Source organism: Myotis yumanensis, unplaced genomic scaffold (assembly GCF_028538775.1).
Source record: "Myotis yumanensis isolate MYYU_CA2020_CCGP unplaced genomic scaffold, mMyoYum1.0.hap1 SCAF_16, whole genome shotgun sequence".
NCBI lineage: Eukaryota > Metazoa > Chordata > Mammalia > Chiroptera > Vespertilionidae > Myotis > Myotis yumanensis.
The window spans coordinates 16713946-16727736 of record NW_027223767.1 but is presented as its reverse complement, the minus strand read 5'-3'; the positions used below and the strand labels follow the sequence as shown (position 1 = coordinate 16727736).

The 13791-nt window shown below is 48.9% G+C and overlaps 1 protein-coding gene across 1 annotated transcript in view; it reads right to left on the bottom strand.

The window, feature by feature from the left end:
- ITGAE (integrin subunit alpha E) overlaps positions 1-13791 on the bottom strand; it is a 69717-nt gene that overhangs the window by 45665 nt on the left and 10261 nt on the right. The window contains exon 2 of the mRNA XM_070393302.1: positions 7423-7543. Within this exon, the coding sequence (XP_070249403.1) occupies positions 7423-7543 (121 nt within the window). The remainder of the gene's footprint in view (positions 1-7422; positions 7544-13791) is intronic.

Here is a 13791-nt window from a genome sequence, read left to right as displayed (position 1 = left end):
TTGTTCACTGTTAAGGAGAATCAGCCCACTTAGTTAATAAAGATTTCTGTCTATCAGCTGCTCTTACCTAGGTTGTAATTTACTGTATTAAACTGAAGTTCTAGGGTAAATTTAAAGATTATAATATTAATACTTTTGATTTACAGCGATTCTGTGAATGGGAGTGGCCCACTTTCCAGGAAGGGTGGCCGGATGCAGGGTCTTTTGATCTGACCACTGCCTACCGGGTCCATTACGTCATACACGGCCGCCCGGGGCATCCTAATCAAATTCCTTATATTCAAGTTTAGGTTGACATATTGTCCAAGAAACCCCGGTAAATGAGGGCTTGCCTCCCGAGGAAAAATTGGGACAGAGACAGACAATTCTTTTGGCCGGGCCCCAGAAGGGAAAAGCTCCCCCGGTCCTTCAGGGAGAGAGGGGGAGAACCTCCAGGACCTTGCGACATCTGCCAGTCCTGCAGTTCCTATGTTGCCACTACGGCAGGCCGGCCCTCTAGGTCTGGGGCTAGACAAGCAGCCCTCTGGGGAAGCAAGGCAGACCAAGGCGTTATTCCCAGCTCCAGACCAGATTGGGGAGTGAATGAACAAAGAAGGGAGGCTGGATGCCTGAGCTGCCTGCAGTGGCCCTAAAAAAAGAAAAAAAAAGAAGCAGCAGCAGCAGTAGCAGCGAGAAAGTACTTGGGCCTTTGGCTTGCAGGCTACAGCAGTTAAGCCGTAAGCCAGTGACTGGTACTAGCCTTCCTACAGCCCCAGGAATAGAGCAGCAAGCCTGAGATCTATGAAAGCTGCAGATAGAGTTAGTAAAAGTTCCCTGCTTGCAAATGTACTGAAAGGGTTTAGTACCTATTGCTGCTGGAAGAGGAGGGGCTGATATCCCCTTCCAGTACATTCCCTTCAAAGAGGCCTGGTCACTGTTCTGCCATAAAGGGGACTGATGGGAAGACAAGGAAAGCAGGGCCCTGTAACTAATAAACAGAGAAGGGCACTCTCCCTAGACCTGGGAGCCATCGGGACTTTGAAATTCTCCAAGAGAGGAGAAGTCTGACTCAGAGACTGGCCGAAAAATCGTTGGGTTAGAAGGACCGAAGGCTGCACATTGAACTTATAGACTGCAATTTGCTAGGCAGAGATCCAAGCCCAGTTGTATAGGGATTAAGCTACCTATATACAGCAAAACAACTTTCTCCTGTGCCAGAATACATTTTAAGAAAATTGGACAAGCTGTATTTGTAGCTAAAAAGAACTGGCCTATGTGTAAACTATCCTAGAAAAAGGCTATGTAAAATAAACCCAAAAAGTAAAAGATATCTAGCTGCCAAGAGGGCAGTTGCCCAGGTGGGCAAAGAAGAATACCCATTAAATTTTGGTCTCTATTAAGAGACAGTTGACAGTTAGCAACCTGTATACTGTCTTACAGGCCTGTGTGACCATGCCCATGTCAGGGGTGGCACAAAACCTCAACTGTAGGAAACTGGGGAAGGCCTGTCTAGAACAGAGGGGTTAATAAAGTGGTGAATACTAGCCCTCTGTTACAGGAATTACAGACCCTGTGAGGTCCTGTGACATATAAGACCCTGTAGGGAAATAAAGCTCCTTTAGTCCATTCTGAAAGAATAAATAAAAGACAGATTGAAGGCTGTGTTTCCCTCCAGGCAACCAAACTGGAACCCCTATAGTGACAGGGGAAAGGAGGCTCTCGATCGGTATCGCCAGACTCTATTAGGGGGCATCCGAGCTGCTGCTTGGAGACCCACAAACCTCTCTAAGGTGACAGAGACAATCCAGGGGCCTAACCCTGATGCCCTGGAAAGTCGGAGGGCTGTCAATGTTGCATTTGTTTCCCAGTCGGCCCCAAATATTAAAAAAAAATGACAAAAGTTAAAAGACTTTGAGGAGAAATCAATCTCTAAGTTGGTTGAGGTGGCCCAGAAGGTTTTTGACAATCAGGAGGACCCGACAGCAAGTTTAAACACCCAAATGGCCAAGGTCCTCCTGGCCCTAAACGAGGAGGAAGGCCCAAGGGGCCGAAAAGACAACAAGGGCAAAGAAAAGCCTCGCGGAAGAAAAGGAGTCCAACCTAGACTTGGGAAAAATCAATGTGCATTTTGCAGAAAGGAAGGACATTGGAAAAGGGAGTGCCCTGAACGTGCGGGGGAACCGACTCCCTCCCATGCTGGTGGAGGAGGTGGATTGGGGTTGTCAGGGCTCAGCTGGCCCCCAGGAGCCCAGAATGACCCTGACAGTGGGGGGCCAAAAGGTGGACTTCCTTGTGGAACTCATAGCACTCACTCAGGCCCTCTGGTAGGAAAAGGGAAAAAGAGTAAACATTCCAGCTTCCTGAAAACAGCTGCCTTGAACCCTGCCACACTCCTCCCTGACGAGAAGGCAGAGGCCCCTTTGCCTGACTGCGAGGAGACACTGACTACCCTCACTTCCCTCCGTGAGGACCTTGTGGACCAGCCCTGCAGGATCCGGATGAGACTCTCTACACGGACTACCGGAGCAGCTTCATAGAGGAAGGTACCCGGTAGCGGGGGGCACATGAGGAGGAGCCAGGAAAGATCTAAGAAGCCCTGGTAAGCGCCCCGGCACTGGCCCTGCCAGACCTACCCAGGGACTACAGGAATATATCTCCTCACACTGCCCTTACAGGAGGACACGGGAGCCACCTTAAAGAAGTCTCCTGACCTCAGGAGGAAAGGAAAAAGCTCCTGAGATACTTAACCACCTGGCAGCCATATAGAGGCCAAGGAAGTGACTAAAAGACCAATAGGGCCCCTAGAAGTTCTCGTAGCCCTGCCAGCACGAAGGCTCCCAGAGAAGCCTACTCATCTGCCAGAGGAGCAGAGGCTAGCTGAGAAACTAAGGGCTCAAGAAGGAGGGGCTGGATGGCTAATTCTGCCAGATGAGAGGCCTATAATGCCAGAAGCCCTGGGGCAGACCATCGCTTTCCAGACCCACCAGAGCACCCACCTGAGGGGAATGAAACTATCAGAACTACTGGGAAGAGAATTTTACATCCCTCCAGAAAATATCTCAAAAGTTGACTAGAAGATGCCAAGTGTGTGCCCAGGTGAACCAAGGGCCCCTGTTGTGGCCGCTCCGGGACAGCGAATCCGAGGTCAGAAACCCGGAGAACACTGGGAAGTGAACTTCACCGAGATACCAGGAGGACAAGGAGGGTGTAAATACTTGCTGGTTTTCATTGATACCTTCTCTGGCTGGCCTGAGGCATACCCAACCAAGGCAGAGACAGCACAGGTAATAATTAGAAAACTCCTCACTAAAATTGTCCCCTGGTTTAGCCTGCCACTATACATGGGGTCCGACAATGGCCTGGCGTTTATCGCCAATGTTACAATCCATAGTTAAATCCCTAAAAGTTAAATTGCATACAAATAGAAAAAATAAATTGAATCTTAAAAAAAACATTAACTAAATTAAAATTAAAGACTGGCAAAAACTGGGTAAGTCTCCTTCCTTTTGCCCTCCTCAGAGCTAGGTGCACCCCGTATATAAAAAGACTCACCCCTTTTGAAATTATGTTTGGTAGGCCGCCACCTCTTCTTCCCTGCCTAAGTGAGGAAGAAATTGCCCAGCCGTCTACCCAAAGTTTGCTTAAGTCCTTAGAGGCTTTGCAGAGCAGCGCCACGTCAGCACAACGGATGATGAGAGCAATACGGGAGGAGGACGCACCGAGAACCAGTCCAACGCAGCCTGCCTTCTCTCCGGGTGACCTCGTCTGAATGAAACATCATGACCCTGGCAGCCTGGAACCTAGATGGGATGGACCCTACCAGGTGGTGCTGAGCACTCCAACCGCCATCAAAATCTCAGGAAAGAGGCACTAGAAATTGTAACCCTGTCCTCCTCATGCCTCTCCTGGTGAACTGACCAATAGGAAAAAGAAAAGACATGGGAACTAAAACTCTATATCAGTGGCCGAGACGCTGGCCAATTCTTCACCATACATTGCCAAATGCCTCCTCAATTTCATATCGTAGAGGAGGGCGCTGAATCAAAGATTTGATTCGGGCATAAGACCAGTAGGGAATGTGCTAGGGTGAGGGACTGCGCCATGGAAGGGTTACAGAATGTGCTGGGAGAGGGAACTGACATATGAAAAATTATGTTGCCAGGATATGAGAATTGTATATGTGCTGGGAGGAGGGACTAATGAATGGAGGGGAGTTGCAGGGTTAGGAACCATGGAAGAAAAATTGCTAGATTGTCTTAGACCAGCCAGGTGTGACTCTGTTTACCCCCCCTTTGTGCTTATGAACTTTCTGTGAGCTTCTAAGGTAACACTGTTTTGTTATAAAAATCATAATGCACACTTGCTCTTTGCCACATGCCGCGAGGCTTCCCAGAGGGGGAAGGTACGGGCTGTGGTCAGCTGGCCAGCTTAATAAACGGCTTTCAAATTTAAATTCTGAGTCGGTGGTCTATCTCGTTGAGCCAACCCATAACAGGGGCAGGTGCGAGCCTTCCTCCCGCAGCCTTTGCCCAAGCTGCCTGCTCTGCCTGCAGTGCCCTCCCCGCCCTCCTCCTGCTGAGAGTCATCCCATCACCAGCTCCTCAGGAAGCCTTCCCCAAAGAAAAGGAGCAAGGTGACCCTCCAAGCCGGCCAGGGGCCTGACTACTGGAACCCATCCCACCCCTGGCTTCTGTTCCCACCTGGACCACCAGGGGCAGCTGCCAGGCTGTGCCCTGCGGAGTCCAAGGTGGCCATTCACATCAGTCACGCATGGCTGCGGCCAGGGGAGTCTGAGCTGCCTCTGCCGCCCACCTCCTTATGGCCCCACCACGGTGGGTGGTCTCTGGGTCTCCAGGTTTGCTGACTGAGTAACTGATTAACTAACTAAGCAATAACTGAACCTACCATCAGCCGACAACCCACCTGATGGATTCACCCAACTGGAACCTGTCTCTCATCTCAGCCTATTCCCACACCCCCTCCTCCCCTCCCCCTCCCCCAGAAGGCCTTCCGTCTGTTCCACCCCATCCTCGCTGTGGCAGCCACACCCGTGATGCTGCCAGCCTGGCTGCTATGTTTTAGGGAGATGCAGCATGAGGGAGAGGGGACCTGGCCTCACACGCAGGGCAGGGAGGCCTGCTCCTCTCTGCGGCCTGGTGGCCCACGGGGCACTTCCTGCCCCCGCCGCGGGCGCGTGGTCTCTGGCTCCGTCATTGTGGCAGGAACCCAGGAGCGCCTCCCACCACATCCTCCGTGAGCCCCTCCACCTCAGCAGGTGTGCAGGGCCTTCATGAGCCCCAGCGCTGGGTGGGCTCAGAGCTCCTGTCCCAGGGCTTCCAACTCCCCTCCTCCGCGGAGGCCTTTCAGCTGCGGAGGGAGGGAGCCCTACGCCTGCCAGGTCTGGAGCTGGGGGGCCCCGCCCAGGCATTGGTGCGAGGGGACCGAGGGGGCCATGGGCATCCATCACTCAGACTGACACCCCGTCAGAAACACTGCAAAGTTTGAGAAACTGAATGCGAGGCCAACGCATTAGCCTGATCCAGCAACTCCAGTGCTGGGCACGTGCTGGAGGGAGGGAGGGAGGGAGGGGAACGGGTCCACTGGGAGAAAGGGCCCGGCCCTGCTACTCAGAAAGCCCAGGGAACAGCCCAAATGCCTCCATCAGCACTGGTCACACCGGACCAATTCTAGCAACGAGAATGAGCCCCCAGCCTCAGGCAAGCCCCTGGGGGAATACACAGGCTATGTGGAGGGAGAGACGCCTAACATAATAGTGCACCTACTGTGTGCCTGGTTTATAATACCTTCAAGGCCCTGACCTGTTTGGCTCAGTGGCTAGAGCGTCGGCCTGTGAACTGAAGAGTCCCAGGTTTGATTCCAGTCAAGGGCATGTACCTTGGTTGCGGGCACATCCCCAGTAGGGGGTGTGCAGGAGGCAGCTGATCGATGTTTCTCTCTCATGGATGTTTCTAACTCTCTATCCCTCTCCCTTCCTCTCTGTAAAAAATCAATAAAATATATTTTTTTAAAAAATAAAACACAAGCAGAACTGCCCAGCTGGCGTGGCTCAGAGGTTGAGCATCGACCTGTGAACCAGGAAGTGGGGGTTCCATTCCCAGTCAGGGCACATGCCTGGGTTGCAGGCTGGATCTCCAGTGTGGGGCGTGCAGGAGGCAGCCGATCCATGATTCTCTCTCATCATTGATGTTTCTCTCTCTCTCTCCCTCTCCCTTCTTCTCTGAAATCAACAAAAAAAATATATTTAAAGAAATAAAAAGTAACCACTGCACACACCTCATTCATTTGACCTGCTGCTAGTACCGATGGCATGATTCACGGCGTATTTCTTCCATTTTCGGAACAATGAGCATGCCTGTCTGTCGCCACTCCAAGCAGGGCTACCATAAACACCCTGCCCCCACGAGAATCCTCCAGGGCTGGCATCTGGGAGTGGCATCACTGAGCCCAAGGCCACAGGCATCTTCAGTCTGACCACACGTGGCAACCTTGGTGGTCTCACCAGTTTACGTCCTCGCAAGTTTCTGTACAGCCACATCCTTACCAACAGAATGTCATCAGATTTAGGTTTTTGCTCGTCTAATGAGTGCGTACAGATGAGATCTTCAAAAGATAAGATACCGTGATTGAGCTTTAATTTGGCCAGAAACTATGCTAAACCCTTTAAAATGTGCGTGAACTCAGCAGTCTTTGCATCACCCCTGGGAGGCAGGCGAACCCTGCCCCGTTGGAGAGACGAGAAGTGAGGCTGTGGGGGAGACGTCGTTACAGATACAGATGAAGCTGCCACCAAGCCACGGCCACCAGACCCACAGCTGCCTCTGAGCCACCACCCCCTCCTGCCTCAGAATTTCCATTTTATTTTATTTTTTTTAATTATGTTTAGATTGGTTTTAGAGAGAGAAAAGGGAGAGGGATAGAGAGATAGAAACATCAATAATGAGAGAGAAACATCAGTCGGCTGCCTCCTGCACGTCCCCTACTGGGGATAGCGCCTGCAACCTGGCCATGTGCCCCAACCTGGAATTGAACCAGCGACCTCTTGGTTCGTGGGTCAATGTTCAACCACTGAGCCACACCGGACGGGCCAGAGTTTCCATTTTTAAAAAAATATTTTTGTCACTGTCCAAAATTCCTACACTGAGCATGTGGTACTTTTGTAAGAGACAAAGGAGCCTTAAAAAACCTTATTTTAAAATAGTTTTGAAGTCCCCCCACCCCCACTTCAGCGATGAGGAAAGAGGGGCCAGGTGAGGAGAGGGCCCGGGGGACTGGCCTGGGGCTCACAGCCTCTCCCTCCTCTCTCTCCTCCACGCCCTGGGGAAGTGCACGGAGGTTCTCCCCAGACTGGAGGGGTGAGGGGGTGCCAAGGCCGTCTCTGGGGCCCCCTCGGTCCTCAGGCTGCCTGTGCCGGGCCCCACTCACCAGGTCTGGTTGCTGCTGGGGTCTTGGTGCAAAAGGGAGCTGAGCACATACGGCCCGTGCTCCTCGGGCGTCACCCGGATCCAGTTCTCATCCACGTTGAAGGCCCCCAGAGGAGGCAGGCCTATGAAGAAAAGAGGGATATTTAACAAAGCAGGTGCCTGGTGAAGCCATGGCGGGGCCTTTTCGCCAGTTATCCCATCAAGCCCTGCCGTGTCATCATCCCCACCGCACAGATGAGAAAAGCAAGACTCCCGAGGACCTCCCCCTTGTCCAGGGGAACAGGACTGGAACAGGTGTGTCTGACCAGGGCCCTGATCCTCCTACGGAACCTCGCCGTGTCCGCACCAGGGTCCCTTCTCCAGGGGGTCTTCCCCGGGCCTCCCCCAGAAACACTTCTCACACCTCTCACCACGCACTTCCTGTACCTGTCACATAGCACACGCTCATCACTGAGTCTTTGTACCGAAGTAAAAATAGTAAGTCCCAGGGTGAGGGCCTGCATACATTCAGACTATGTACCCGCAAGTGACTCGAGAGAAAACATATGTCCTCAAAAATACCTGCACAAGAATGTTTATAGCGGCTTTATTGGTAACAGTCCCAGACTGGAAACCACCCAGATGCCCGTCAACGGGGGAAGGGATAAAATATCTGTGGTCTCTCCACACCATGGAACACTACTCGGGAGTGAAAAGGAACGGACAACTGACACACACAGCAATGTGGGTGAGTCACAAACATCTTTATGCCGAGTGACAGAAGCCTAACATTAAAGAGTATCTCCTGTATGATTCCGCTTGTATAATGTTCAATCTAGGACCAGCAAAATGAAACTATAGTAAAAAATATTGCCCAGCTGGTATGGCTCAGTGGTTGAGTATCTACCCATGAACCACAGTTCGATCCCGGTCAGGGCACATGTCTGGGTTGAGGGCTTGATCCCCAGTAGAGGGTGTGCAGGAGGCAGCTGATCAATAATTCTCTCTCACCACTGATGTTTCTCTCTCTCTCTCTCTCTCTTTCTCTCTCTCTCTCCTCTGAAATCAATTAAAACATATCTTTAAAAAAACAGCCTGTGGGGATTAACAGGGATGGGACAGGAAGGAACTTTGTGGGGTGATGGAAATATCGTATATCTTATTGGAGAGTTTGGATTACATGTGCATTTGTCAAAAACACATTGAGTCGTCCACTTAAAATTTGTGTGAATTTTACCTGAAAAAACAACCCTATGCAAATATTGAACTCTAGTTGATATATATGCTGAAATATAAGATAGTTGATGGATGAATGGATAGATGGATACAGATACATATACGGGTGGATATATACTAGTATATACATATATGTGTTATGTAATATATAATATAAATATATAAACATATAAATATGGCCCTGGCTGGGTAGCACAGCTGGTTAGAGCGTCGTCCTAATACACCAAGGTTGCAGGTTTGATCTCCGGTCAAGGCACATACAGGGCATAAAGAATGCATAAATAAGCGGAACTGCAAATCAGTATTTCTCTCTTTCTCCCTCCCTCCTTTCTCTCTCTCCTCTTTCCTCTTTCTCTCTAAAATTAATTAAATATATATATATGTATATATATGTATATATATATATATATGGCATTCCAAAAAAATGCATATACACTTTGAATAATTATAAAGTCAGTGTTTATTAATACACCGTTCATTTTTCAAAATTTAAAGGAATCTACATAAATGAATTAATTTTTTGTCAATGCCTGTTTTCAAACTGATGACCATTCTGGTCCAGGCACTGCTGATAACGTGAAGCAATGGAATAAAAAACATAAAGAATCATTTCATTTGATATTTGTGTGCCCTCAGTTCACCTACTGTTGCCAGTTTTGTACTGTAAACTGTATCTTTAATGTATCCCATAAAAAAAGTCTAGTGGCACTTGAGGATAAATTTTCTTTGTTCAAAGCTTAGTCTGGCTTCACCCATTATTTCAAATCAGTTAAACCTAAAAAGGAGTGAAAATTAAGTGAGCTGTCAGCCGTTCAAGTGTGTATACATTTTTGAGACACCCTACATATACTATTATATACTATGTGTGATCGTGAAAAAATAAAATGTTGACCATTGTAAAATCTAAGTGTGATGTGTGGTTGTTCACTGTACAATTTTTTCAAGTTTTCTATGTTTGAAATTTGTCATTAAAAGTTTGGAGGGAAAATTGATATATCCAGATTGCCCCCCAAAGAGGCTGTGCTGGTTCATACTCCGACGACAGAGTAGGAGGCCTGCTTCCGCCCAGCACTGCTTCAGCTGACTGTGTGCAACCTTGTCGTTCTTGTTTTAAAAGAGCATCTCATTATTTTGTTCCAAAACTTTTTTTTTTATTGATTTCAGAGAGGAAGGGAGAGGGAGAGAGAGATGGAAACATCAATGATGACAGAGAATCATTGATCAGCTGCCTCCTGCACACCTCACAGTGGGGATCAAGCCTGTAACCCGGGCATGTGCCCTGACCAGGAATCAAACTGTGTCTTCCTGGTTCATAGGTTGATGCTCAACCACTGAGCCAGGCTGGCTGGGCCCAAAACTTTCTTTTTTTAATATATCTTTATTGATATCAGAGAAGAAGAGAATGATGAGAGAGGATCATTGATCAGCTGCCTCCTGCATGCCCCACACTGGGGATTGAGACCACAACCAGGTCTTGTGCCCTGACCTCCTGTTTCATAGGTGGACGCTCAACCACTGAGCAACGCCGGTGGGGCCAAAAACTATTTTTTAATTGTAAGTGAGGTCAAGCCTCTTATCAGCTCATTTAAAGCCTATTCATATACGTTATCTATTTTTATGAGGCATTTATTGTTTTCTTATTCATTACAGCTTTTTGAATCCAAAAGAAATGGTCAGCGTAACAGTTAGTGTTTCTCACTTAGCCCTTTGACTAGCATATTATATGTTTTCCACGTCTACACTTCTTATGGAGTCAATTTTTTTTTCCTTTCTGACTCTTGAATTTTTTGTCATGCTTCCCTACTCAGAGGTTTGTTTTTTTTCAATTCACTCAATGTTTTCTTTGATATTTTGTTTCATTTCTTATGCTTGAATCTTTGATTCATCTGGATTTTATTTTTGTGTGTAGATTGAAACAGAGATTCAGCTTTACTTCTTCTTCCCCCAAATGAAATGATCTCAACCTAATTCCCACAGATTTGAAACACAACTTCTCTCATTCTCAGAATCCTCATATGGGCCTCTGTCGGGACTCAGTTCTGCTCAACTGACCGCATTGTTTCTTACTTGGACACCTTCTTTAGTCCCCTGACCTTTCCCTTCTAAGACTTGTCCCTCTGGCTACATCCTCTCTCAACCAGCTGCCAACAGAATTTTTTTTTTTGAGAGAGAGAGAGAGAGAGAAAGAGAAAGGAAAGAGAAGTGGGGTGGGTGGTGGTGGTAATTGACCAGGAACTGGGTTTGGTGCAGGGTTGGGGGAGGAGAGACATCAATTTGTTGTCCCACCATTTATGGGTTCATTGGTTAGTTCTTACATGTGCCTTGACTGGAGATCAAACCCGCAACCTTGTTGTATGGGACAATGCTCTAACCAGCTGAGCTGCCCAGCCAGGGCTTGCCAGAAAGAATTCTTAAAATCATGGTCTGACCATGCTACTCCGCTGTTCAAAATTTTCCATGTACATAGAAAAAGGCAGGTAAAGTTCAGTCTATAGACTTATCTGTTCAATTAACTTTTTGCCGTAATGACTCTTAAAAAACCTATACTGAAGCATCCATCTTATATAAAAACTGCTATTTGAAATTTTAACGCTGCTATTTCTGGCTTCTGTAGATGCTTGCTGGCTTAAATAATAAGGAAAATAAGACTACTCCCATTTCAGAGAGGCCATTAAACCTTCCCCAGATGAAGTTATCAGTGCTGGCATCAGGCCAAGCCTTTGGTCAAGGTCTCAAAGTGCCAGCACATAGGGCCCTTTAAGAACTTGCAAAGGGAACCGGAAAAACCACATATTTGGGAGACAAAGAAGGTAAAATGGTATAAATACAGGAAACTTCCTGTGTGATTTCGCCCAGATTTGAGAGGCATTTTCCTCTGGGCCCGCGCGTAATAAATGTAACTCCATCTCTCTAAGTGTTGCTTGGTTCTTCTCCGGTTTTTCTGTAACAATACCACTATAGTATAATGACTTTTTCTTCCCTGAATATACCAAATAAAATGCCATAACGAATGACATTCTGACAGCACACTTTCAGGGATGTCAGAATATAACCGTTTGTAGCCCAGTGATGGCCTAGGGCAGTGGTCGGCAAACTGCGGCTCGCGAGCCACATGCGGCTCTTTGGCCCCTTGAGTGTGGCTCTTCCACAAAATACCACGTGCGGGCGCGCACGTACAGCGCGATTGGAACTTCGTGGCCCATGTGCAGAAGTCGGTATTTTGTGGAAGAGCCACACTCAAGGGGCCAAAGAGCCGCATGTGGCTTGCGAGCCGCAGTTTGCCGACCACTGGCCTAGGGAACAAACCTGCCTTGCTTGCCGGGTTCGGGTAAACCCCATGAGCTTTGTCTTGCACTTGCCCATCAGAGGGCTGCAGAGGCGGCTTCCATGGTCTGTGCTCTGTTGAGTACACAAGCTATTTCCATGTGTTTCAAAGGGCTTCCTTTGCCCTCAAGACATTTTTCTGTGCCATAACTTCATTTTTAAGTAAACATTTTGTAAGATAGCCATAAGTCTCCAGAAGGTTGAAAAACAGTGAAGAAATGGTGTCGAGAGAACTATGTACCTTCTCAATAATGATTCCCTCACACCATCCTTCATCACCCACATTAAAAGTCTCCATTACTCCTTTAACGAGCACAATAGACCTTCATTACAATAAGTTTTATATATAAACTGTATCTTTACACTTGTATTACTGGGTTTTTAAAAATATAAACTTGATTTATTGGTCAGTTAATAAATTTTCCCATCAGTAAAAACTGTTTGGCTATTGGGTTGGATGGACTGCATCACAATTTTTCACTGAAATTGAAGGAAGTATGTTTTTCAAAGAATGGCTTTTCACTTAGCAGTAGAGTTTTAGGCACAAATAAAAGTAAGTAAGCAAAGTACAGGTTTATAGACTATGCTATCTACACTAATAAAAGAGAAACATGGTAATTAGCGTACGACCGCTACCCTTCCCATTGGCTAATCAGCATATCCTTATGCAAATTAACTGTCAGCCAAGATGGCGGCCGGCAGCCATACACTGAAGCGAACAGGGAGGCTTGCTTGCTCCAGTGATGGCGGACTCCAACGTTCCCCGCCTGACTTGCCGGCCTCTCAGCTGCAACTCTAAGCAACTACGTTGCAAATATAGAAGCTAAACAAAACCCCAGAAACCGGCTTTCAGTCAGCCAGGCTTCAGCCAGCCGGACCGCAACATTGTATCAAATACAGAAGGTAAAGGCCAGAAACCTGCTTTCAGCAGCGAGGCCTCAGAGCTAAGGCTGGCCCAGAATAGAAAAAAAAAAAAAAAAGGAGCAGTTGGGAGCTTCAGTCAACCCGCCAGCCTGAAAACGGCCCTCAGCCCCTCAGCCAGACTGGCCAGGCACCCCAGTGGGGACCCCCACCCTGATCCAGGACACCCTTCAGGGCAAACCAGCCGGCCCCCACCCATGCACCAGGCCTCTATTCTATATAATAAAAGGGTAATATGCCTCCCAGCACCGGGATCAGCGGAGCAGCGAGGCCTCCTGGCACCGGGATCAGCGTGACAGGGGGCAGCGCCCAAATCCCCTGATCGCCCTGCGGCTCTGTGTGTGATGGGAGCGGAACCACAACCTCCCTATCTGCCCTGCTCTGTTCGTGACAGGGGAAGGCGCCCCAACCCCCTGATCAGCCCTGCTCTGTGCCTGATAGGGGGGAGCTCCCCAATCCCCTGATCGCCCTGCGGCTCTGTGTTTGACAGGGTGCGGCGCACCAACCCCCTGATCGGCCCTGCTCTGTGTGTGACAGGGTGCGGCGCCCCAAGCCTCCCACCCCCACGGGCCTTGCTCTGTGTGTGACAGGGTAGAGCCATAACCTCCCCATTGGCCCTGCCCTGAGTGTGACAGGGTGCAGCGCCCCAACCCCCTGATCCGCCCTGCTCTGTGTGTGACAGGGGGTGGTGCCCCAACTCCCCTATCGGCCCTACTCTGTGAGTGACAGGGTGCAGCGCCCCAACCCCCTGATCCGCCCTGCTCTGTGTGTGACAGGGGGTGGTGCCCCAACTCCCCTATCGGCCCTACTCTGTGAGTGACAGGGGGGAGCTCCTCAACCCCCTGATCGGCCCTGCTCTGTGTGTGACAGGGGGGGAGCTCCTCAACCCCCTGATGGGCCCTGCTCTGTG